The sequence below is a fragment of the Equus asinus genome, chromosome 25, assembly GCF_041296235.1.
Source record: "Equus asinus isolate D_3611 breed Donkey chromosome 25, EquAss-T2T_v2, whole genome shotgun sequence".
NCBI classification, from domain to species: Eukaryota; Metazoa; Chordata; class Mammalia; order Perissodactyla; family Equidae; genus Equus; species Equus asinus.
In genome coordinates, this window is record NC_091814.1 from 41473984 (window position 1) to 41501360 (window position 27377).

General features: G+C 45.5%; 1 protein-coding gene across 4 annotated transcripts in view; it reads right to left on the bottom strand.

The window, feature by feature from the left end:
• CACNA1E (calcium voltage-gated channel subunit alpha1 E) overlaps positions 1-27377 on the bottom strand; it is a 370728-nt gene that overhangs the window by 27374 nt on the left and 315977 nt on the right. For all 4 annotated transcript variants that reach the window (XM_070497320.1, XM_044758026.2, XM_070497319.1 and 1 more), the window contains 12 exons: positions 26162-26258; positions 22952-23112; positions 22289-22426; positions 21242-21443; positions 20251-20415; positions 19486-19596; positions 15888-15971; positions 15012-15137; positions 11920-11985; positions 7538-7629; positions 6779-6944; positions 1808-1935 (listed from right to left, as the gene is read on the bottom strand). In XM_070497320.1, the coding sequence (XP_070353421.1) occupies positions 1808-1935; positions 6779-6944; positions 7538-7629; positions 11920-11985; positions 15012-15137; positions 15888-15971; positions 19486-19596; positions 20251-20415; positions 21242-21443; positions 22289-22426; positions 22952-23112; positions 26162-26258 (1536 nt within the window). The remainder of the gene's footprint in view (positions 1-1807; positions 1936-6778; positions 6945-7537; positions 7630-11919; positions 11986-15011; positions 15138-15887; positions 15972-19485; positions 19597-20250; positions 20416-21241; positions 21444-22288; positions 22427-22951; positions 23113-26161; positions 26259-27377) is intronic.

A 27377-nucleotide genomic window follows, 5' to 3' on the forward strand; every position in this document is an offset into this window, starting at 1 on the left:
CTCTTTGTTCTCTCATAGCTCAGGTATGTAAGTGTCGTGATGAGTCCTCATGGAAGTGTTTCTTCCCAGCAGCTGGAATGAGTGCAGAGGAGCATGTTTATTGCACATGATGTTTGGGTCCCAAGATAATATGAAACCACAGGAAGTGGGGGTTTCTGAGAGCCAAGGACAGCTGAGTGAGGCAGGCTAAGCAATGAACTCCTTTGCTAGCAGTTGGCTTCTCCTCTTTCAGGTGAATGAAGACATCCCTTCCTAGGGTCCCAATCCTATGGCCATTCATGCTTTACAGACCAATTTTCCATGCTTTCCAGTTGCATTGCTATATGGTTATTGTCAATTATAATTATTGTCAATTATAATGTTACATACATGATTTAATATAATCATCACAAGTAGCCTTCAAGGTGGGTAGGTATCATTATCACCATTTTTACAGATGGGGAAGCTCAGAGTGGTTAAGTGACTTGTCCAAGGCCACAGAGCTGCTAAGATGCAGGCCTGGCTGCATTCCCCTCTAACACACAGCCCATTGCTTTCTAAGCAGCCCATCTACTAGAAAGTAGGCCCAGAAAGAAAAAGCCATTACTTAGCCATTGTAATAGGAATGGATTTAGAGAACTCTATCTAACTCATTAATAATTGCTGAGGGGAAGAGGAATTCTGATTCGCTCTTCTAATCCCTACAGCAGCGACCCAAGTTCAACGGCCTCACAGGAGGATAGATTTTGGGAATGGCCTCAGATTATGAAGGGGTTCCAGGTGGAAGCAACATGGTCCATTCTCTGAAGGATGGCATTTCTTGTAGTATTTTCAGAGGGGACCGGAATGGATAGATTGGTGAGATAAGACCCTAAAGCTAAGATGACACGGGACAGAAAAGTTTCCGTGGAGTGAGTGCTCACAGAACCCTTACCCTGTCCTCAAATGTGAGGGCCAAAATGTTGCTTTTGTCCTCTAAAGCAGGGATCAGGAAACTTTTTCTGTAAGGGGTCAGACAGTAAATATTTTCAAATTTGAGAGTCACACCATCTCTGTCACAACTACTCAACTCTGCCTCACGATGTAAAAGCAGCCACTGACAATACATAAATGAGTGAGTGTGGCTGTGTTCCAGTAAAACTTTATTTGCAAAAATAGGCAGTGGGCCACAGTTAGCCCATGGGCTGTAGTTTGCCAGCCTCTGCTCTAAAGCCCAAAAGGGGCATCATCACTTGACAATGAAAGAGACCTAGGGAAGTTATCCCTGAAAATTCCTGCCATTTAATTCAGTTTCATGCAATAAAAATCCACAAGTATTTAAGGGATCAGTTGGAAAAACAAGTTGCTTGGCTTTTAATATAATTTCAGAGTTATCTGAAACTGTACTTTTTGTGGGGGTTGAGAGAGAGAAAACACTGACCACGATGACCAGATGTCCAGCTGGCCCAGAAAACCCTTGTCAACTCCCCTGATGGCTCAAAGAAGTCCACTGACCATTCATAGGAAAAGAAGAAGAAAGGTTATTGGAAGCTCCTCTGGGGACTGAACCCAAATATTCAGAGTGAGGATTGTGTGATGAGATTGGCAAAGAAAGGGAAAAGCCTGTCACAGAAGGAAAGAGAGAGGAAAAGAAGATAAAGAAGCTAAGTCTTTGATGACTGGCTTGATACTAGCATCAATCTGAGGACCCGGCCTCTTCCCTGGGCCACAACCAAGAGGAAACTCTTCTCCTTCTGTAACAGGCAAGCATTTGAGTGGCTCCAATTCCAACCTCTTCCTTCAGGCTTTTGATACAGACCCCACCGGGCTCGCTGAGAGGCCTACGCACCATGCAGCTCTGTCATATTCTGCCCAGACACGGACAAACTCGTCCAAGTGGTGAGGCCCCAGGATAGACGAATCCCGAGTCAGGTACTCAAAGTTGTCCATGATGACAGCCACAAACAGGTTGAGCATCTGAAGGGCAAAGGGGAGAAGAGGAGTTAGGAGAAACGTAAAACAGAAATTTTTTTTATTGCTTCAAGGCAAATAAAGAATTCCAAAGTTTGTAAGGCTGAAGTTCCTCACTAAAGCACTATTGATCTTGCTGAACACATTTTCATTATTTGTTCCACACACCTTATTGTGTGGGCATTATGATTTCACTTTCTATGCCACTGTATATTTGCAAGGTACTCCATGGTCACTTTTATTATCTGTTCAATTTAGTTAATTGTTATTGCAGCACCAGCAGCCACAACATTCTCAAAGCCAGAGGAAGGCAAGGCCTGGCACCAGCCTGCCCATACAGCCTCCCACCCGCACGCTTGCTCCACAAAAGGAGCCCAAAAGAGAAATGGTGAGATGTCGAGCTGACTGCATGGCTTACTGTGTGACAACTTGAAGCTGTTCCTGGCTCTTAAGTGGCTTCCAAGACCCTGTTCTCCTGCTCATTTGTTCAACATTTATTGTGCACCCACTGTGTTCCACACAGAGATCCAGGTTCTGGGGATGGGAAATAAGAAAGTTCTTGTCCAGAGATATATTCCCATGCCTAGCACCTTGCCTAAAGCACAGCAGACCGTCACTAAATGCTGATACTTGAATATCCTTAAAGACTGACTTAGTATTTAGTAGAGACTGTGACTTATTGGGAACATACAAATTGCTCTAAGAGCCATGAAAGAAGTGTAGACAGTTTACATTGGGAACAGAAAGGAGTATGAAGGCAATTTCTCCTGGCTGAAGAAAAAGTGTCTAAGAGGATTGATGCTTGAGCTGGGTCCTGAAAGACCAGGAACTGTTCACCAGACAGACATGGGCACAAAACCAGGTCTTTTAGGCAGAGGAGCCAGCACGAATGAGAGAGCACAGAGGTACTGAGGGATGGGGAACATTCAGTCAACCCTGAGGGCAGTGCAGCTGGGCCCAAGGGACAGAGCACAGAAGCGTCTTGTAAACCATGCTAAAGAGTCTAGACTAGGGCCAGCGAACTGGCCAGAGAGTAAGTATTTTAGGCTTTGTGGGCCATACAATCTCTCTTGCAACTATTCAGTTCTGCTCTTGTAGGGGGAAAGCAACCACAGGCAATACGTGTGAGAATGAGCATGGCCGTGTTCCAATAACACTTTACTTATGGACACTGAGATCTGAATTTCATATCATTTTTACATCATGAAATATTATTCATCTTTTGATTTTTTCTCTCAACCCATTAAAGAACGTAAAAACCATTGCTAACCCATGGACCAAACAACAACAGGTGACAAATGGATTCAGCCCGTGGGCTATAGTTTGCCTGCCTCTGGGCTAGACGATGCAGGAGGCAACGGGAACCACTAGAGGGATTTATACTCGGAGAGAAACCAAGGGATGATAGTATTCAGAAAGAGCCCCAGGCTGCCACATGGAGGGTGAGTGGGAGAGCAGCGGGAGAGTGTTGGGGTGCTCCTGAACCAAGCCAGTGGCAGGACAGTAGCACAGACAGGAGTAGACAGTTAAAGGCAGTAGACTCGACAGGACTTGATGACCACAGTGAAGAGCATTGTTGTTTCTTGGTTATCCAGCACCATTTACTGTATTTTTGGTCTCTCAGGGACCCGCCCCTTGCCTATTCCCATTAAAATGGTTCAGCGGGGCAACACCTGTGACCCAGGCCTCGGCCAGGCATTGAATCCCAATTCCATGGACCACAGTGATTGGGGATCCAATCAAGGGCAACAAAATGGCATTGAAACTTCTGGGCAAAAGACTTGTCCTTCCCTGTGGGTCTTGAATGCGTGAGGACTGAGGCCTAGAGCTCCTGCTACGGCCATCCTGGAGCTACAGGGTGGGGGTGTTTGAGAAAAGAGCTCACATGGGGGAGGCTGGGGGAAGAGATTAGAAATAAAGCAGTCTGGTTCTGGTGATGTCACGTGAGCCTCAGATCAAGCTTGCTTAAGCCTGTCCTGTCCCGGGACTCTTCATTTACATGAGCCTATAAAATCCCTTTTCGCTTAGGCCAGATGTAGCTAGGATTTCTGTTGCTTGCAAGTGAAAGACTTCTGCCTGATAGAGAACAACTGGCTATTGCTGATTCCCAGGTTAAGTGACTGGGTAGACGGAGGTGCCAGATACACAGACAGGATAAGGAGACAGTCTGCAGGGAGGACCTGGTCGGAGTCTTCTCTGCAATACAGAGAGACTGCTGGCTGCATCCTAATAACCAGTCTCCTTTCTTCCTTCCTCCCTCCATCTCGCTTCCTAGGATACAAGTGCCTAGAAGTCTAGCCATCCTCTGTCCGCCTACCATGAGGATGAAGGATGCTCCCTGGAGATGATGGAGCAGACAGAGGGAAGGAGTCTAGGGCACTAACCACTCCGTGGAGCCTCTAGAATAAGCTTGCACTGCCTTCCTCCAGATTTCTCCAATGTGCCCGGGGAATAAACACCCCTCTTGGTTAAGCTACTGTTGTCCAGGAAGTTCTGTCTCATGCGGCTGAACCTAATCCTAACATAGGCCTTTCTTTCTGTTGCTGAGAGTGGAGCCACAGTGAGTTTATTCAATCACTCCTTGGGGTATAATGGGTTTTCCATGTATCCACACATTTCTTTTACGCTGTTTTCACAGTACAGTACCTATTATTAATGTTAACAAAAACTATTAGTATTAACGTTGCTTTAATTTGCATAGTCCTTTATAGTGTGGGGTGTGCATTCACACCTACCATTTGTTTTAACGCTGCTCTAACCTTGTGAAGCAGATTTAATTACCACCCGCGCTTCAAGGACACAAGCACTGCCTCTATACATTTGTATTCGTAGCTCTAAGCACACGGCCTGACCCATCACAGTGCATCAGTAAATCTTTCTAGAGTAGTGGGTTTGAGTTGAGAAGCTGTGTGACTTGCCCAAGGTCACAAAGTCAATCTCGCATAGGGCTGAGATTTGAAAGCAGATGATCTGATACTGAATATAGCCTCTTTAAAAATATCATTAATGTGAATTATGCAGTACCCTCCATCTCAAGATTCTAAAAGTACCTTTATAGTCTTTAATTAATTTTCCAGTTATATCTTTGGTTTCTTTTAAATATTTATTATTAAACATTTAAACCATGTAGGATACAACTTAGATGTCTGCCTGCCCTTCTATACGCTCCATTTCACCCCATCAACTAACACTGATACCCCTGTATGTCCTTCCTCCTTCCACTAAAGGTGATGGGGGGAGACCATGCCTTGCTGGCAGCTTTACTCCAGTGCCTAGCTCAGTGCAAGCCTTTTTTTTTTTTAAAGATTTTATTTTTTTCCTGTTTCTCCCCAAAGTCCCCCGGTACATAGTTGTATATTCTTTGTTGTGGGTCCTTCTAGTTGTGGCATGTGGGACGCCGCCTCAGCGTGGTTTGATGAGCAGTGCCATGTCCGCGCCCAGGATTCGAACCAACGAAACACTGGGCCGCCTGCAGCGGAGCGCGCGAACTTAACCACTCGGCCACGGGGCCAGCCCCCTCAGTGCAAGCCTTTTAATAGCCACTCAGTAAAAATGTGCTGAATATGTGAATGAATAAATGTAAAACTCTAATAGCATCATTCAAAATTTTCTTTCAGTTATTTTCATTATACTTCCATAATTTGTAAATAGGATACTATTTCGTGTTCTTTTTTCACTGAAAAACCTTTCACACCGATGAGAAAGAAGCGTATTAAAATACTGTATGAGCTCACCATGCAAATAATACTCTCATTATCAAGTCATTTTTCTTCCCATTTTACAGAAACTACAAAAGGGAAGAGATCTTGGCCAAGTGCAGAATAGCAACAAAGCCAACAGCACAATGTGGGCTACCCAGCGTCCAGTTAGTTTACTCCCTGTTACATTAACCTGCTGACCACACAGTCTATGTGCAAGCCACTTCCCCACACCTGAGAGCTGGACATGTGGCAAATCCCCTTGGGGTCACCTTAAAGAGGTCAAAACACCTGGACCCGAGAGCACTTTTTTCATTAATTCACTTTTTGATGCACAACCATGAAACTGACCACTTTTCAGTGGCATAGCTTTAGTTTTAGATTTTTGTACAGCCAGTGGCATTAGCAGCAAAGCTGAGCCAAGGGATGTCAGGGTGGCCAGACACCAGACTGACCCTTTTATTGATTTGGTAGCACCTCAGGCGTTATTCTGTTTATCACTGCTTGTCTGATTGGCAGGGTAGAGATTTCTGGATGCTGGTGTGCTGATTCATACTTTCTCCCAAAGACAGAATTAAGAAGGCACCTAGAGCTTCTCACAACTTTATAAGTGGGTGTATTCCACATATATTACCCAATTAATATTTACTAATGCCCAAAGCAATCATCTTTTCACGTCTATGCAGCTAGCTAATTGTCATTGAACATAAAGACATCACAGGTCAGGAGAGAACCACGCCTTTACATTGTAGACTGTCGTTATTCTACTCTTGTTAAAAGTCTCCAAAAGGACATAAGATATTCTTAGCCCTTCTTATAAGACAAAATACCTGAGGTACAGAAGAGAAAGAATTTACTCTGGGTTACAACAGATACAACATGAAGCTTAATGTTGTATTCACCAAACTCTACTCTACTCGTCATTTCTTCTCACAACAATCCTTCTCGAGAAGCAGCAGACTTCTCAACTGTGGAGAGTCACCCACCCAGGAGTCTGATATGCACTCTGGCCTCCAAGAGTTCTCTGGAGAAGGACCTGCTCCTTAACTTGGGCTGGAGCGTGTGTGCGAACATAAGTTCAACGCAACATCTCTTATCTATTTATCAGAGGGGCAGGCCACACCCCAAGCCAAGAGCACAATGTTGCTCACCAAGAAGGAGCAGAAGAAGATGAAAGAGACAAAGTAAACGTAGGCAAGATCAGTGCCGCAACGCTCATTCTCGGTCTGCCCTGAGGGTGCGGTGGTGTCCGGCTCACAGCCTTTCTCCCCGAGGCACGACAGCATGATCTCCTGCCAGGCCTCACCTGTGGCACTCCTGAGCCCAAAAGACAGAGTGGTTAGTAGTCCAGGTCGGGTGTCCTATCCTCTCCGTGGCCCTCTTGCCCAATCCACTCACCCCTCTCTCTGCCCTCATCCCAACAGGTTCTCTTTGTGCTCAGTTAGCCTCCCTCCAGTGCTTTCCATCCAAAGACGGCGAGCACCAAGGAGGTCTCTCTTGGGTTCTGCCACCTCAACCACTGCTTCTCTGTCTTTTGAGGAGTCTCTGCTGACAGCGGTGGAGACAGTGGTGGGACTGTCTAAGACCCCACGTAAACCTGGCCATCCCAGGTTTCAGCCCCTAAATGGAATTGGGTCTGCAAGAAACTGTGCTGGCCTTCCCCCTCTCAGAGACTGAAGTTGCAATTTTCAAATTATCTACTGAATTAAAGATGTTAAAGTTTTCTAATGTCATCAGAGCAGTTTTTCAGAGACATTGCCCACCCTGCCACCCGCCCCCACCCCACCTTATATCCTGATAGGAGCAGAGCAGGCAGAACAAAGAGACAAAGCAAAACAGGAGGAAGAGGCAGACCAGCTCTGTCTCCCTGGGCAGGAGAGCTCCAGCTATGACAGTCACGCATCCAGTACCTGAAGAGTAACATGAGCGACCCAAAGAAACTCCGGAAGTTGTTGTGCCGGTTGATGTGACTCTCCTCATCTAATTTTATGTTTCCAAATACCTTGAGGAAAGAACAACAGAAAGTAACGAGCATTACTGAGCTGTGTGATGTGGACAGCACATGGATATTAGATGCACCTGCAGGGTTGGCAAACCTGCATGCATGGCTCCTCCTGACAGCCTCACCCTGAAGCATATAACTCAGATCCAGGGGGGTTGGTGGACCCCATGCTCTTGGCTGAAATGCAGAGTAATGATATTCTCCAGTGCAGCAAAGAGGACGAATGCTAGCAAGGACCACAGAAGGCAAGATCTTTTGAAGTCATTCTGCCTGAATGTAGTTCCTCCCACACCTAATTAGGTCTTCTTATTTCCATGGTACCTGTCACCATGGTACTCACCATAGTACTCAAGCAGTGTGTCAAAGACATTACCCGATCACAGGAGTGCAGGGAAGGAGCCGCCCCTCTACTCCTGTCTCAGGCAGGAATGATGGCCACATACGTATTTGCAGAAGATGTGATCTAGGGCTTGGGCAGATGCTGCCCTGGAATCTGCAAGCAGTGTAGGTCAGAGAAGGGCATCTCTGTCTCCCTTGGATATGTTCCTATTCAGAGTGAAATCTCAGAAGGTTGATACGTCTACAACACAGAGTCCGTGAGAATGAACACACACAAAACAAAGTCTAGGCCAATAGGATACAGAAAGTCAGGACAAGTGCATACTTAGAAAAAGAAAAAGGATTTGGGCAGATATGACTATAAAGCGAAGTTTTCTAATCTGCTGTTGCCCGCTGGGCTTAGAACGCGGTCACCATACAAATTCATGTGGAAAAAGAGGGACAACTCAGAGATCTTTATCCACGGACAGTGAATAATGATGAACAGTGCTGCCTGGAGCCAAGCTCGACCCTAAGTCTCTTGGATGAGAAGGGGGCCCCAACACATACACTTTTCTCCCCATCCATGTTTGCAGATAACAGGATCTATTCCCACAAGGCAATGTTCGTACAACTGAAGGCTTACAGGTCACTTTTCCAGCCATTTGAAACAATTTTCAGCCTACATGTAACATGCTTTAGTTTATCTAATATATGCTAAACAGAACACATTTTTCCCCTAACAGTTTTTAGAATGTGCAATTGAGGGACAATCTCTGCCCCCAGCTATTTTGCTCAAATAACTCCCACTGACACCTGCTTGGGGAATTTGTTCTCAACACTGTTTTTCACAACCCAAATACTACTTGTCTCTTAGGGAGAATGGAGGTGGCAAGCTAGGCAGGGCTGGGGAAGAAAGGAACGAAAAAGATGAGAAGCTAGTGGCCCCCAACAGGCAAATAGTAGTACTGAAAAAATCCCAAATAATCAAATCTAGTTCTGGACACCCCAGGAGGAAACTGTCACATATCCTTGCCTATATTCACATCTCCCTCTCTCTTTCCACCCTCTTGGTTCAGAATCCATGATTTACCCTGATTCATCACATAAACACAACTCACGGTGTTTTTGCTCCCTATGACACTCCTGAAGCCATCATTAGTTGTCTTCATTATGATTTTCTCAAACCCTTTATCCAATCGTGAACTAGTCGGAGGACACGCTGTGATTTTGCATGAGGCATATGTGTAACAGTCAAAGAAACCAAAGCTGTTTTGAATCTACACTAAGATAATTTTCAAGCCAAAACTGTATATTTACTGCGAAGGTGGTCTTTAAGATTTTTCCACTTTTTTTAAAGCTTTTCACTTAATCCTTGTCACTAATGCAAGTCTCCGCATCAAAAGGTATGGAAGAGAAAGAAGGGATGCAGAGACCCATCAGAAAACTTAACGAAAGTATAGTCTTAAATCCATTTTCACTTGGAATCACAGAACTTTAGAACTAGAAAGGACCTGTGAAGCCATCTATCCAACTGCTCTACTGTACTGGTGAGGGTGTTAAGGCCCAGAGAGGTTCAGTAACTTGACCAAGTTTACACAGCTGGTCATTGGTGGAGATGAGGCTGAAAACCTCATCTCCTAATGGCCTGTGGCCCCAGGGCTCCTTCCCCAACTCAGCAAGTTACTCCTTCCTTCCATCTTCAGATTCCTCTGCAAAGCGCTCTTCTTCCAAAGAGCCTTTGAAAGTTTAGAATAACGGTTCTTCCCATAGATACATCCTGTTGCTATTTAAATCCTCCTAATGCTTGTCTCCTGCCCTTTTGCGTCTTTCTCTTTGTATGGATCTCTCTGCTTTGTCCTGATTATACGAGATGCAGTCTCTCCAGTCACAAGCTAGGTGTCCACTTTGTGATGGTGCAGGCTCTCTGTCACAGACCGGGATGAGGACGGCCAGCTAAAGGCAAGTCACAGTGGGAATGCCACTCATGTCTCCGTGGAATGGAAATAGTGCTCTTATTTGTTGGAAAGAAGTCTAAGGGCAATAAAAGGCATTACAGTTATTGCAAAGATCACAGTTTCATGACTGAACAGCTCCCACTTCCCACTAAAGGGTTAAAGAAATATTAGTATTTGCTTATTGGTGGGAGGAGAGACAATACAGAGAACATATAGTACCGTAAGAATATGGGCTGTGGAGGAGACAGAGCTGGGTTCAAATCTCGGCTCTCCCACCTACTATCTGAGACCTGAGCATGTTAAAGTTACTTAACCAAGCTAAGCATCAATGGAGACAAGGAAATGCACCCATAAACATTCTTATATCACTCCTGAATACATTAGTCATATATATCTTGAGTGTTTGGATGTATTTTACACGTGTATATATATGTATGTGTGTGTGTGTGTAGAGAGAGAGAGAGAGAAAGGAGAGAAGAGGGGAAGTGGGGAAGGAGGGGTTAAGAACATCCATTTAGCGCAGTGTCCGGCATACCCAGGAATTCAAGTAATGGTAAACAGCATTATCATCATGATCAGTAGTAAGAGTAGCAGGTTCGTATTGGAGATGGTGTTATTCTAGTTTATTTTGCTTGAAGACGAAAAGGGGCTAAGGACTATCTTAAGCATGGGCAAAAAAGAACTTAATTTAGTCAAGTTTCACTCAGCTGTTCAAGAACATTTTAATTCTAAAATCAAATATTTTAGTTAGAAGGAACTTAATAGAAGAAACCAAGCTAACCTTAAACTTCAGCAGGTTCTGCTTACAACACACCCCTAACATCGTCCTTAAATCTCTACCAAAATATCCTCAGTGAAAGAGAACTCATTACTTCTCAAACTAGTCTCATCCTTTTTGATAGTTGACATTCTATTGTATTTTTGGAGAATAAAACTCTCCCGTAACAGGGTTAGAAGACGAAGAAAATTAAGAAGCCGCAGGCAAGAAAGAGGAACAAAAAGAAGAGACAGTTCAGAGATGCTCTGGAAAGGGCTACTGACGCATCAAGCCCTGGAGATGCGTGCAGCGGCTGCAGATGGCAGGCACCACTGAGAAGACAGCTGGCAGTCCAGGGGCGGCCAGCCTGCCTGACTGCAGGAGACTGCCACTTGGCTTCAGTTCTCTGCTGGGGGATGGTCTCCACATCTCAAGTCAGAAGACTAGCCTCCCTGAGACAAGCAGCAAGCCTGTGTATCTGGCTGGATGGGTTGCTTACAGTGGAGTCCGCCTATCGCAAGTGGCAGTCACCTTAGAAAGATCTTTTGGCTTCTTCGGCTCAGTGGGCCTCTGGCCACCTGCATAAATACCTGGGGTAGAACCTGATCCACTTCTCAGTTCCAAAACTGGAAAGGACATGGTAACCCAAGAGAACCGTCCAGTAATCTGTGTGGCCTTTTGAGCGGAATTAACTGGAATGTGGCCCTTGGGTCTCCCTAGGATTTGGCCAGGAACTCTACAAATCATTCCCAGTGGTGGGGCTTAGAGCATAAAACTCATTCAGGAGTGAACTCAGACAAATTTTGCGTTGCTGTGTACAGGAAAAGAACCATCTAACCTTCTTTGAGGCTTATCTCAAATATGAGAGATCCTGAGCAATGGATCCTCATGAGCCTCACCCCCTCCTTGGTCTCATGGGGGATCCCTCTGGCTAAGAACAATGGTGTCATCTTTCCCGTGGTTCTGCTGTTGTGCCCACAGAAGTCCAGCTGCTTCTAAGTCAGCACCATGACCTGACCACCTCAGGGTTCTGGTACAAGCCCCTGTATCAGGCCGCCCTGAATACCTGGGCAACCTGAGTGGGGAAGCCCGCACATGTGACATTTCCAAGGTTACATTCCAACAAAATCTCGGGAGCATGCTCCTGGGCAAGAAGGGGTTCTTTAAAGCACCCTCAATTTTGTATGCTCAGGCTGGCAAGCCAGAGACAATCTGGGCAACAACTGCTCCCACCAGGCCCCTGACGCACCAGCTCACCTGCATCCCAATGATGGCGTAGATGAAGAAAAGCATGGCAATCAAAAGGCAGACGTAGGGCAGGGCCTAGAAGGCAAGCAGAGACATGATGGTGAACTCGAAGGCAGGCAGTTCCCACGCTCGACAACCTGCAGTCGCTGGCAGTACAGGAACTCTTGCCCTGAGGCTGCCTTAAACAGAGGGCTGGGACTCTCTATTCCCTGGGGCTGTTCTGTTTTGGGGTGCCACTTTTGTGAGATGTCCATGTCCTCTGACAGACATGTAAGCTGTTGGCCACAGAGAGGCTTGTAATTTACCTTCTGTCAAGAATATTCCTTCCCCCAGAAGTGTGGCCCAGATCTCCAAGGAGAGCGGGGAAACTTTCTGGGCTTGGGATTCATCCCACTTTGCATGCAGAATATTAATAACTTGGTCAGTTGTGATGCAAATGACATAGTGAGCATCTAGCTTTGGCTCCCAAAACCCTGTATTACCCCTTCCTACTCCCTCACTCAGTGGGAAGCCCACAAAGAAGAATCAGGAAGCAAAGTGAAATGGCTTGGGTTTCAGTTGTTTGTTGGTTCCTGGAAGGCTCCTTCATCCTCTGATGAAACATCTTTTTCCAATGTTTAAGCCACCTGACATTTCATTCTGTGTCACGCAAAATTCCAAAAAGCCTTTTAAGTGTTAGCCACCACAAATTCTGCCACAAAGCCATGAAACCAAAAATTCCATACTGTGCAAGCTTACTGCCACTTTGGGATGATAACATTTCAATTATCATCATGGGGTAAAGGGAGCAAGTGAAGGAGATGTAAGGCAGGGTACCGCCCTCGGTGGCTGGGGGAGGATGTAGACACAGCGCGGTTCGGTCTGGGGCCAGGGTGGGCACTATAATTCTGGGGTGATCTCAGTGCTGACACGGAAGTCTCCCTTCTTTACCATCCAGTGGGCTCCCTGGAAGACAGTGCAACTACGAGTCTCTACTCCATCTTGAGGGTGTCCAGCACGAATCCCGGGAGATCAATTGAAGGCTTTCAGACTGCATGAGGATGGGAGAGCTTATCAACGCAGCTAACTAAATGAGGAGCCCTGGGAGCCTTTTACAACTTGAATAAAGGATAAAATTAAAATGCAACTGAAAGTTGGTGGGAGAATCCCCTCTCCAATGAAGTGCGGATTCCCAAGATCTGTGAAGAGGAAAGGCTGCGTTTGGAGGGGCCGTGTGCAGACTCCCGCTGCTGAAAGGACAGAGTAGGGAGGCAGGCTTCCTGCCACTGGGGGCTGCCACCTTCTATCACCTTCTCTGTTTACTTCCTGCCCTTGTCCTACCTTCTCCACTCTAACGTCTCCAGTCCCTGGTTCATCTCTCTCTACCCCCAGCTTTGGGGAAAGGACCAAAGATTCATTTTTCTTATCATATTATAAATTCTAACTCAAAATAAGGGAAAAGAGGGAAGAACTGAGTAGGGGCAGTGGAGAAGTAGGTGATGCTCAGGGATGGGTCGAGGGTGCGTACAGGCCACGGCGATGCTGTTTCTAGTGAGTGGCTCTCTGCTGTGTATTTGCAGAGGCGGCCTTTCTTAAGGTGACTTTAAGAAAACATCTTCTACACTGTGTTCCAGAAAGGAAACACCTGTCCATCACAGTGTCACCTGGAGGCAGATTCACCTGTTTTCACCATGCTCTGTGCATTCACTGGAATAAGCCAACCATTTGGCCATTAATTTTTGACAAGCTTTTCTTTGCCCTCAATAGCATACAATTTTACAGAGAATAGGTGATCGTGATAATATGACAGGCTGAGACGTATTTCTTAAGAGACTCACAAACAACTGTAGCTTGTTGGGCAGGCGTCTAAAAAAGGGTTTAAGAACATCTTGTGTTTCAAATTCTAAATCCAAATTCACCTGAGACTCAGATGGCAAATTCTTGCGAAAGTTTTAGATTTCTCTTCTGCCATTTACCTTTGCAAAAATAGTTTTCATTGAGGTAAGTCCTCTGTGGGAGTTATCACACCAAACAATTACTCTGGATATGATAAAAATGTCAAGGTTGATCGTAGGAGCCGCACAGCCTTACAGCTGGTCTCACATCTCAAACCCCTGGGGCCGTGATAGAGAAGTAGGTTAGCAATGATGGTGTGGGGGGGACTCCCTTCTCAAATGATGAGAAACCATGAAGTCACTGGCTTGCCTTCTTTAGTGCCATTTGTAATTGAAACATGTAAATAATTAAAGAAGACAAATTTAGTGAATTCACGATTTCTCCTCTTTGAATCAATGTCCTCAAATTTACTTTTAAAACACATTCATCGAAAACCTCATTTTTTTAATAAGAGGAAAATAATAGGCATTTGGACAGCACTTAGGCCCTCAAAACCTTAAAAACAAATTAATTATGATACTTGCCAGAGCCTGAAGATATTTCAATCTGTTTGGAAAACTTCTTTTACTGGAAATCTCTGTCATTAAAGTGGTCTCACGCGTTGATTTTTAGCTTATTATTATATATTACACATACATCTCTGTACGGCCCCGTGAGACCATTTAAAAGCAGCTCACCACATTAACCTTGCCCAGACATCCTCTTAGTTTGTAGGACACAGAGGTGGCCATTAGCATGCCATACATTCAGTGGTTCCGGAAGTACACACTGATGAAGACATGGGTGCGACTAATATGAATTATCTTGCTGTAAAACACAACTCAAGGAGTCCTCTGAAAAACTGTTATGTGAAATAAAGCCACGGATAAGTCCCTGAAAATGCAGAGGATGTGTGACTACAGGTGGCTGGCTCTATACATGGACAGGATTGCTGAGGGGATTTTGGAATTCCTAGGGAGGGAGTACACCTCATTGAACAAGTCCTCTGCCTCAGGGGACCCAGAAGATAACTGAGTGATAACAAAGGTGAAGTGTTTTTCCAGAATGGGATTCTATCCAGTTAGACATAAGCTGCCTGCAGCCTGGCTGAGCCATGCTATACCTAATGCTTCTGACAAACACCCATTGCCAGAGGTGGGGGGACTTGTGTCATGACGCCATGTAGCCTGGCTGTGATATGACAGGGCCACCTCAGCTCTCAGAGATGAGGAGCCAGTGCCTCTTACCTTAAAGGACTGGACGAAGGTCCAAAGTAAAATACGGATGGTGTAGCCCTGACGCAGAAGCTTGATGAGGCGGGCGGCTCGGAAGAGCTTCAGAAAGCTCATATTGAAGCCACTGGTGTTCACCAGCTGGTGGACCAAAAGGAAACATATAATTAGGGACATTATGGTCATTTAGAGAATCTAAGCACTAGTATTTGCGTATTTATGCCTCATTCAGATCATAAAATTGGACATGGATTCTGTCTTTCATTTTTAACCCCATCTCCAGCTGATGGGCCAGTGAGGACCAGCTCTCCAAGCCTTCCCAGGCCTGACCTCTATTCCCAGGTGGAAGGGTATGGAAGTAGCCCAGAAGGGTGGCTTGAACATATTAGATAAAACTGGCCTCCCTAGTCTGCTATAAGTGGTCCTAACTCTGCAATTACATGCCAAAGAGCAGACCTAATAATCCCTCTAGCACATGTTCCATGAGAGTTACAATGAGCTCTCCAAGCGTTCTTTAGGATGCACAATTTTAGGGAAACAATTCAGATCTAACAACTTTGAGGGCAAAGATACTGTGCCTCTTTTGTATCTCCCAAAGACTCTAGCAGAACACTGTGCATGCCAGGCCCCTTCTGGTACCCTCTGTTCCACTTATCCCATTAGATGGCTGCCATTTGAGTTATTCACATGGAACAAAGCCTTCCATGAGATCCAGCACCACTCCAATGTTTGCATTTTCTGGCTAATGCTCAGGAGGGAGGAAGTGAACTCCTAACACTCAGAGGGCTAGACATTTGGTTTGGGGAGTTAAAAAGGGACTCAATGTGCAAAGGACTTTTTTAATGCTAGTCCAGGGCCAAACTTAAAGACAAGGATCGAGGAGCCATTCACCTTGCTGTCTGTCAGAATAATTTCTGTGATGCTTCCGATCACGGTGATGAAGTCAAAGATATTCCAGGTGTCTCGGAAATAGTTCTGCCAAGTGAATTCAGTCATGGGAGCATCAGAAAGAGGAGGAAAAGAGAACAAGAAAGAAAATAGAAAAAAGACATCTTTCATTACATAATTTTGCCGCTTGGAATTAAAACTTGTCAATTCATGTAGAAATTCATTCTAACTTTGGTTTTAGTTTCCTATTTCTAACCAGAAATGCTATTTCTCCTTAACTAATTTGGGAATTTCCCATTTGGGAGGCAGTTTCATGACTATTTGAAGACCTTGTTTTTGAAGCTGTCACCAAAAAGCTCATATGTAAGAAAGAGATTTGTGGCCAAGACTATAAGGGCCAGAAAAGAATGATCATCATTGTCCCCTACAAGACAGTAAAATTACTTACAATATTATTTTAAGGTTTCTGCAACTATAACTTTTAAATTATCTATATCATATCATGTGAGTATAATAAGTATACTATAAGATAACCAATAAGTATACAGTTCTGACTTTCAATCAACAAATGTCACAGAGCTGTCCTAAATGACTAAAAATCACAGATGGGCCAAAACTCTCCTTCCAACTCCATTGAACCTTTTCAAACCAACTGCTGATTAGCAGTAGAATGAATAGACTTCATCTTTTCCCTTTTTTCCGCTCTGTTACACCTTTCAAGGAGGTGTAACTAAATAAAACATAAGGAGGCAATCATAAAATGAGTGAGTTGAAGGAGAGAGAGGAGAAATAAAGGACCCAGGAAATGCACCAACCAAACAACACTCCACCTAAGAGAGAGGGGGGTGCTCCCATCTCCAGGGCTCAGGTGAACACAGACCTTGGACTATAGTCCTTCAAAGAAACAGGACACTTGGGTTTCTAAGAACTGAGCCCCTTTGTCCTTGGGCAGCACCTGCCATAAGAGACTCTCAGAACGCTGCAGAAGTACACCCTCTCCCATCCTCACCACTGGCGTCAGTGAATCCTTACTATATGTGCCAGATACTGGGCCAGGTCCTTGACATTCTTTCAGTCCATTTATTCCTCCCATGGATCCTATAGGTAGGTAGTGATAAATACCCTATTTTAATAAAATATTGAGCGGTAGGGTTGGAAGGAGAAGTGGGGAGAGATGTACAGTAGAGAGAGAAAAGGAGTCATGGGGAGAGAGAAGCTACATTTAATGAGCACCTACTCAAGACTAGATTCCTTGGGTACATTACCTACTTGGATACACACAACAAAGTATCTAGGGCTATAAGGTAGTGATTGTTATCTTTATTTATGAGTGAGAAAACTGAGACTTTGAGAGTACTGTCTGATTCCAAAGCCACAGGCACCTGCCAGGCATGTAGAGAAACTGAGGCAGACAGCTTCACAAACTCACTTTCTGTTAAGGACACCTACTCCTTCAGGAGGGAGGCCAAGACAAGTCTCTAAGTTCCTCAGTTCTCAGGGGTCTCCTTTTCCCAACCTGGGGTGAGCTTCCTAATTCCTGGATAGGCTCCCACAGAGTAGAGAGAAGACAAATCTAGGTCTCAGAGGACAGAAGCCCTGGATTCCAGCTGAGGCTGCTTTACAATACAGTATAGCATAGAATAGCAGAGTGCAGTATAGCTGGGTAGATTATAGTGGACAGAGTGCGGGCTTCAAAGTTGGCCGGACCAGGATCTGAACCCTGGCCCTGCCTTTTACTAACCTTGAGCAAAGTGCTGAATCTTCCTGAGCCCTAGCTCATCCAGAAAAGAAGCAAAAAATAATGCTGATCTAATTGAGCTGTTATAAACCTAAAATGAATAATACGTTAAGCATTTGGTATTTAATAGACAACCAACGCATGTCAATTCTCTCCCTCTTTCTTTTTCCTTCTTCTTTCCTTTTTTATTCCTATTCCACTTTGCAATTCTACTGCCTTTTATTGTGAAATCTTGAAAATGCTATGCAATTATTCTGAACTTCAATTTCCTCATTTAAATCAACAACAGTCATAATAATGATAATGATGGTATCTGCCATTCCTATTTCAGAGTCATTGAGAAGATCTGACAAAATAGTATATATTAGGGTACTCTGAAAACCCTGAGTGTTACATCAATGTAAGGACTCATTTGGGACTAGTAGTGCCTTTTATAGTGTGAAAATGCCTCTAGACCTTGTATGAAAATATGGGAGTGAGGGTGGGAAGGAGGCAGGCTTTGGGGCCGAATCATCTAGTTAAGCTTGTAAGTATGTATTCAGCATTCACCATAATTAGACACATAATTGGGGATTTGAGTCACAGACAATGTCAATACCACATGCAAGTAATCAAGACGCATAGAAGAATTCTCCCTGTTGTGGCTCTGGCCTCTCGCTCACCCTGCTCAGGGCTAGACTGTGTTATAAAGTCATCTTTGCTGGTGGTAGTTTCTTTTTATTTTTTTACTCCCCAAGTCTCAAAACACTCAAAAGGGAGTCAAGCAAACAACAACACAGCCACCTGCAATGGGTTCCCTTCAACTCTCCTCCCCAAACCATCAAATTAATGACTTTTCAAAGAACCACTAGGAGACCAAAGCAACCCTTACAATCAACACTCACAATTACCAAGCCCGGAGCCCCTGTTAAAGCTGCTACCAGACAAACCCTTAAGCAGATAATAAGCAAAGTTTCTCTTCTTGCAGGGAAAGTCACATACACACATAATTTGAAATGGTAGCTCACACACGAAATAAGTGTGAAACAGCTGTCAAGTGGGTTTTATCTGCATCCCACTGATCTCACTGTAAATGCTGAAGCAAGGTGGGAGCTGGCAGAGAGGATTATTTTGTTTATAGGACACTGAAGCAAAAGGCCAGGTTTGCTTAACACTCCTGAGAGCAGACGCAAGATTTTACAAAACAATTATAATTACTTGGGGAGAAGTAAAAAAAAGGAGCCATGCCAGAAAAACTCATCCCAGCCCTTCCCAAACCTGATTCCAGAATACCCCCCACCTTTTCTCTCTCACCCATATACACACACACTTTAATGGTCGTGAACCTTTGCAAGTTTAAGTAATAAAGATTTATTTTTGTTGGCAGAAATTACTCTTCATGCAACTAATGGGAGGAGGACAGTTAAGTAAAAATCTATTCTCTGCTATGTTTAAGGCTAACAGGGACAGATATATTCCCATCTGAGTTATAAAATTTTATACCTTTTACTGGTAAATAAGCACTCAAGGTTTATTAGTTCAATCCTTGTTTTGTTCCTTATCAACATAGAAATCGCAGTTCTAGTAAGACCCAGTGACTGTCACCCCTCGATCACTGACAGAATCTGACAGGACCAGAGCTGATGGCTGGATGAGTATGGAGCTGGGGATCTGGTTTCCTTTGCCCTTTCTCCTAACACCCTCACACATCATCTTGTCTCTATGGCAATTTATTGAGCAGTCGATGTGAGCCCACCATTAGGTGGGCAGGAGTGTGAACCATTTCTGGAATGGCGGTAAGCACCTTCCTTCCAACAAAGGCTGGGAATGCACCTAAAAGGAAGGGAAGACAAGTGTGATGCTGGGATAGATTCCGTGACATACCAAGAAGCCAAATGCAATGATCTTTAGGACACATTCCAGGGAAAACACCATGGTGAAGGCAATGTTCAGGTACTTCAGGGCCAGTTCATAGGTACAGGGAGCAGAGTAGTACTGCCAGGAAGAGAAAAGAGGAGAGAAAGAATCAAACCCGTACGGTGAGAGGGGTATTCTGTGTCACCGAGACTGGCCATCTCTCATCCCTGCCCTTGGGGGACACCCTAGTGTGTGGTGTAGGAGGAGAGATGGGCATTGAGTGCTGGAGAGAACTACGTATCCTGCATAGCAGAACAAAACAAAACAAAATAGGAAAACACAAACTATGCCCCACTTAGGCTACTTATTAGCCAAACAGCCAGTCTTCCTAGAGATGAAGGTGGGCAGGCAGACACATTTTCTGGAGTTAATTACTTTACCACTTAGTATTAAATAAGATCAAACCTCTTCCAGCACTCCTTTGGAACCCCATGATCATCTGTATCTCTGCACATTTCCAGCCTTGTCTAGATCTGAATGCCATCACCACCCTTGGTCTTGGGATTTACTGGACTGCTATTATACGTTTCACTGCATTTTGCCCAAAAGACCCAGAGGCTGGGCTGTTGAGAGAGACAAGATCAAAAAGAGATTCCACAATGGAAAAGTAGGTAAGGAGGCAACAGACTGGTAAGTTGGAGTATTTCTGCAGTGTCTGGGGTGCACACACACCTGATCTGTGAGGGAACAGTCACTGAGGTTCAGCTCGTCTGAGCACCGCCACCCTCTCACCTTCATCATCAGCACGATGGTGTTCAAGGCGATCATGGCCATGATGGTGTACTCAAAGGATGGGGATACCACAAAGTGCCAGACACGGTACTGGAAGGTGTGCCTGTTCTGCGGCATGTAGCGGGTAAGGGGTTTGGCACTGATGGCGAAGTCGATACACGCCCTCTGTAGGAAAGTCATGGTTATTAGTGCAAGCTCAAATTCCCTAAACCTTGCACATTGGTGGCTCTCTGTTAGATGGTTAGAAGAAGAGGTCAGTATATGAAAAAAAGGGTAGGGCTGGACAAGCAGAAGTAAAAATGGCACCAGGGATTATCTGGACAAAACTATAGGTGAGATGTCACTCTAAAGGAACACAGAACTGGAGGGGTTCTGTCACATGGGGTAAGGACTTAACGGTCATTGATAATGTCCTTTTTCATGGCCTGAGGCTGAGATGTTTAGGGAGGAAGCCTTATCTGATGCCTTTAGTCAGAAGTAGAAATTTCCCTATGCATTCTTATAGCACATTATTTGCATTTCTCTTATAGACTCTAACAGTTTCTAGTTCAGTTCTCTTACAAAAATAATGAACCCTACAATGTGCCAGAACTATGCTTGCTGCTAGAAAAGCAGTAACCAGCAAGCCATATTCCCTGCCCTTACCTCAAATACATGTCACAGACGGACACAGCCAGGTAAGCAGATGTCTTAATGCTGTAATTTTGGCACACTCCTTTTACCCCCATTTCTAGACTATGCACTGCATAAAGGTAGGGATTGCATCTTAAACTCTTTACGTATCTTCCAGGTCCCTGTGCCTCACCCACGTGCCTTAAACAGAGCCGATGCTCAAAAAGCGTTTATTTAATGACAGAATAAATAATTTTTCCCATCTTCTCTCTGTAATTCCTAGTGAGGTTAAGAAAATTCAGTCTTCCTTCCTAACACTGCTGTCCGAGAGTCCTTTCTGGAACCCCTGAGCCCCACACTCTAGACCACTGGTTTTTACCTCATTCTTCTCCAGGCTGCACTCCTCCATCATCTTGTCACCTTGCTCCTGGAAGGTGATGATAATGAGAGCCACAAAGATATTGACAAAGAAGAAAGGGAAGACTACAAAATAGACCACGTAAAAGATGGACATCTCCATGCGGTTGCTGCGGCTTGGGCCTCGGTCTTCCTCTGTCACATCAACAGAATGTTGCAAAACTCTGTGGGGACAGAATGATGGGGCATGGATGGTGGATGGCAACCTGGGCAGCTGCTCTGACTCAAAGCGTCATTTGGATGTGTGCCACCAATTATATTTTCTTATCTGACCTCCTTATCTTTGCAGAGCCAGTATTAATTTGGGGGGTCCATATTAACCGAGTTGGTGACGATTCAGGGACACCCAATCGCTGCTCTTCCTAGCCCCTCTTCCATCATGCACTCAACTTCTAAGCAACAGAGTGACATTATTTTATAGTTAAGGCTGTCAAAGTCAATACCAAGAGACTCCTGGATTTCCATTTGGCATTTTGCTGCCAACTAGAGTATGTTGCCACCAGAAAGTGGTATCTTAGTAATTGCCAAGTCTCTGTAAAATCAGCCTTCAGCTATGGGCAGCATAAGAAATTGCATTCTGTTGTCATCTTTAAAAGAGGTGTGTTCACAGAAAGTGTCTCTGGGTTCTTCCAGCTCATTCTGAACCCTCAATCCTCATGTGCAGAGCCAACTTGGAGGACAAATCTGTTTAACATGGCCACAGGGACTCTCCCAAGGGGTTCAAAACTCATTTGTTCTATGGAGTCTGATAGCTCCACTCAACTCTTCAATAATTGGCTAAACATGAAGAGTTCCAACATTTCCCTGACTGTCATCTCCTTCTCAATTTTTGCCTTAAGGCTTTTCATTCTTCCTCTCTTCTGCCTCCCTCACCCACTCATCACCACTTACTTTCCCAAGTACAATAACAAAGGGTTAGCCTCATTCATCGCGAATCAGCTTCTCAAGGCAACCACGTGGTCCTCTTCTAGCTCACAGACAAGCATGCCAACTCAAACTCATCACTCACTGAGGCCATCCTTCCCCCGTGGAGACAGTGAAGAGGGTCAGCAGGGCCCAGATAATGTTGTCATAGTGGAACTCATGGCGCTTCCATTCTCGGCCTTTGACCTCCATCTTGTTTTTCTCATGATCTACATAGTTGCCTCTAAAACCAGAATAGAAATGAAATAGGGCCTCTTCACTATAGCTCATGGAAGGTTAAGGAAATTCTATGGACTTCAATAATGTAGGGTAGTAATGATCAGCATATGAATGCAAGGAAGAAGGAATTTTATTGAAGGCAGTGAATTATCACGGAATAAAAATGAGATTTGGTGCCCAATAGACATGGAAGATTAAATCCTAATCCTTTCACTAGTTGCTGTGTGACCTCGAACAACTTACTTAAGTTTTCTGAGCCTTAGCTTCCACATCTATAATATGCAACAAAATCTGTCTCAAAAGGTCATTATAAAGATTTAAAATTAGAAACTGGATGTAAAATACCAACTACCATGTCTGACACAAAAGTGGTGCTCAATAAAAATTTAGCAACCTATTTTGCATTTTTCCTAAGAGAGGAATGGAGATGGATAAGAGAGAAAGAGCAGACTTATCTATAGAGGGTCAAGTGGGCCTCATCGGAACACCCTTTGGCAGAAAGTGAGTGGTCTGTGCTGGTGGCACTTACATGCACTCTTTCTCGGTGTCCTTGGAACTGTCCGTGCAATAAAAGAACTTTCCCTTGAAAAGCTGAACTGCGATGACAGCAAAGATGAACATGAAGAGCTTGTAGACGATGAGGATGTTGAAGACGTTTTTCAAGGAGGTCACCACACAGTCGAACACAGCCTGTGGACAGAAGTAAAGAGCCCTGGGCTGTGAGTCCCTGGAATGGCCTGTGCATTTGCCTAGAGCTGAGTTAGGGCCACACCACCACCCGCCAGCCCCACTGAGAAGGTGCTCCAGGAAATATCGCCCTACTAAAAAGTGACACTCATGGGGTTCAGAGCTGGCTTCCAAGCTGGTCACGACTACAAGGACCAACCCCTGGGAAGGGAACACATGCCCTGAATCTGAAAGTAAACCCAAAGCAGAAGAGACCAGATGGCATCGGGCAATAGAGGGAGTCCTCTGAGGAATCCCATTAGGTGTACTCCACTTAGCGTGAAGCGCAGAAATTTAGTGCAGAAAGGGATCTCTGAGATCATGAAATAGCTTGTCCCTGACCTTACATCTATTTGGTGACATTCTTAGATTTGATTTATATACTGAATATATATTGTTTTCTCTTTATCTTTCTAAATGGACCAGAGAGTAATAATAAACTATCATCTCTGTTCATTTTAATGATAATTTGTAATAAGTTCATATAGTTGTCCCAATTATATTCGACACTTCACATAAATGTTCTCCAGCTTACAGCTGGCTGTGTTGGGGATGCAGATTCAACAGATGATGTGGGAAGAGGCCGACAGCTGCCCTCTTGTAGAGATGGGAGGATGCGGCAGACAGCATCAGGGACTTGGACTTCCATTAAAGGCAATGGATCTGCCTCTGGAGAATCCATTCTAGGCCCTAAGCCGTGAGGAGTTACATGGGAATTTGACACATTTCAAGCCATTTTTAGGTTATTTTCTAGGTTTTTAGGTTTGGCTCACTGGAGAGTCTAGCCTCATGGTGGCGCCACATTTGTGCGGTTCGCTGTTCCCAACACTGGTGAACATTGCTGGCTTAATTAGTTCAACACTGCGGGGAATGTGAGTGACACGCAGCCTTGTGGAAGCATCACAGCCACCTACATTTCCCTCAGGTTACGGAGCTGCAGAGAGCGAGAGGAGCCAGCACTTCCTAATTAAATGGAATTAACGGAGATTGTGGTCACCTTCCCCAGCCTGTTAACTAATCTCATCACACCATCTGCACTCTCCTCAGGACCCCAACACAGCTCGGAGGAGATGACACAACTGGAACCTGGGCTGCAGCTTATGGCAGTGGTTAGGGCCCCAGGCCTCCCGGCCCAATTCTGTTGGGGATAGGGCAGAAAGGAATGAATATTTATGGGCACTGACCCAGGCCAGACCCTGTGCTGGGCCCGTTACCAGGCGGGAGGGTGGTAATGAACAGTGTGTGAAAGACTGCCCGACACTGTGGGAGGTGCCTCCCCCAGGAAGGAAGGCAGGGCAGTGAAGGAGGAGAGCGGGCAGGGAGGACACTTCCTTTGGAGCAGGAGTATCTCTCCTGGGGAATCCATGCAGGCGGGCCAGGGCCCTGGGCTCTCAGAGGAAGCCACATCTCAGTCAGTTTGGGGCTTTTCAGAAATGACTTTCCTTCAGTCCCAAGCCTTTGATAAAACCCAACTGGTTTTGCCACCTCTCTGCAGAGCCAGAGGGCCGAAAGGGAAGCATGTCCTGAGGCCAGTATGGGGTGGTGATGGAGGGGCAGGGAATATCAATATTATAAGAACTCAGTGGGAAAGGGGAATTGGAAAGTGAGGGAGAGTTGAGGTCATAAGACCCCTCCCCCAGCTTTGTCCTCTGTGGCTGGCTTAGGAGATCAGGCCCAGGCAATCTAGAGGGATTGCTGGGTTTTCTTACAGGGACCACCTGCATCAGCTTATTTTGTCCATATCACAAATGTGTCATTACAAAGTATCTCCATTTTCCAGTTCAAAGAAAGTCAAAGAAAAAGTAATTTGCTCTGGGTCAGCTCCTAAGTGCTAGAGCTGAGCCTGGCACTCAAACAGGTTCCTTTCCACGTGGACAGGGGTTATCAAGACACATTCCAAGCCCTGCCCCTAGAATCTGGCTCTGTTGCTCTGCGTGGGCCCAGGAATCTGCACTTCAAGAAGCATCAGGTGACTCTGATGCAGGTGGCCTGTGACCCACTCTTTGAGGAGCACTGCACTAGTCTCTGACTGTGCAGACAGGTAATTCAACCTGCTTCCTGGGAAGCTTGCTGGCGTAGCCCCTGAAGGCTGGGTTTAGGCCTGGTGTTGCAGCTTGCTTGGCTGGGCAGCAGCAGGGGCACTTCAGGGCTGTGAACCGGGAGCCCTGGTCCTCTCCTGGGTGGCAACTGGCTGTCATTCACAGGAACTCAGGGAGGAAGAATTTTTCTCCCATGAGGCTTCAGCTTCTGCAGCAGCAACCGTAAGTAAGTGTGTGGGGGAGGCGGGATTCCCAGGCTAGCAGACTCAATGACTCAATGGTAAAGCAGACCCTGAGGGCAAGAAGGCTCAGGGAAGGAGCCTGGGGGGGGGGGGGGCGTTGAGCATGGCGGCACTGGTCAGGGAGCAGGAGAACCATGATAATGTACTTATGAAAGTGCAGCTTCTGGCAACAGGAAGAACTTAATTAATGATAGCTCACTTCCCCATTTCTTCTCTGCTTCTGCCAAAAATGACTCTGCATCCTTGGGCAAGTTATGGGCCTATCTGTGCCTCAAAAATATGAAGGGTCAGGGCTAGAAAATCCTTCGCTTCTCTAGAATTATGAGGAAAGAAACCATTCCAGGTTACTTGGCCTGACCCAGTGTGCAGACCACAACACAGACAGACGGCCCCTGAGGCTTCCATTTTGGTGTTCTGGGGCCACCTTAAAGACACAGGAGGCTCCAGGACAAAGGCAGAGAGGCCTCTTCCTGGATGACATGCCACAACCAAAGTGTATAAAATACCACCTGGCTCTGGACTCAAGAAGCAAAAGCCCCCTTATAGATTTCTTGGGATATTGGTTATTTTCCTTTGAAACTAAGACCCTTAGCTCAGGCAGATGCAAAGAACCTCAGACCCTGTGTGAGCAAAAAGAATATTCCCAGAAACAATTCTCCAAAAGCAACTCAACCAAGGCTACAGAGAGATGATGGAAGGAGATTTGATGGGAAGAAACTTGGCAAATGTTACCTTAAGCTTGGGCAAGCGCTTGATGGTCTTCAGTGGCCTCAGAACTCGGAGCACCCGCAAAGACTTGATGGTCTTGATGTCCCGCCCCTTGTTGGTTCTGCAGGGGAGAGGCCCCCAGGGAATCACAGGACAGGGGAGAAATAAAAGCGACATTCACACTACTGCATTACCAGCAACAGGGTAAAGGGGGAGCAAGGTATCCAAGAGGCCAGAAATTGGGTCAGAGTAGACTCCTTCAGGGAGACCCCACAAAACATGCACTGAGAAAACTTTCAAATCACTCCTGGGTGTGCGCACACTCATATGCACACACACCCACGCATGCACATCCACACTCACGTATATCACACAGTGGAAGACAGTGGAACAGGCACACATGCACACACAGAGGCATCCATGCACATCTGTTAATAAAGACTTCCTCCCCCTAATGCCAGAGTAATGCTGCTCATCACCACACTGGCAAACTGAAAATGGAAGGCAAATCAACTAGGGAACAGGACTGGTCACCTACTTCGGACCCTCACTGTGCCTAATCTAGTGCTTCAGTAGCAGGCTCTCAAATGATACTTGTTGAATTGAGAGTAAGTCTCATCAGGGGACCTGACTTAGCCCTTTCCTCAGCTCTAGGGTTGTCAGCTCTGCACAGTTCATTAGTTCAGAGGAGAACAGGCTGAGGAAGGGTGGTGGGGACACGACACCCTTGTTGTGCTGGGCTGCCTGCTCCGGAGAAAGCATGTCATGCAGGCTCCTTGCCAGGACCTTGGCTCAAACCCCAGTGATCTCTGTGTGGCTGGGTCTTTCCGCAGTCCCTCCTCGTTTCAGGCACTGTGCACCTAGCGCAAGCTGCAGGGAGCCACACAGCTGGAGAAGACCCACATCACTGTCCCTGCCCCTTCATCCTTGCCCTATGGCTAGTAACCCTCCCTGCTCAGCTTCTAGGAAATGTTTGCCCCTAATAGATAAAAGACATTTCCCTTTTTATTTTTAGGAATGAAATGAATAAATCAACCTGCATTTCTCTCTCCACCCTGCTCATCCCCTGAGATCTCTGCATTCAATTCAAACAATTGCAATTTGTAAAACACGCAGATGGTAGGAAATGAGACTCTAACCGTGAGCTCAGGCTCTGGTTCCTGCCTCACATTGGCCCAGATTACCACTACACCAACAATCGGAGGAAACAGGATCCACAACATCAGATGGAACTACATGG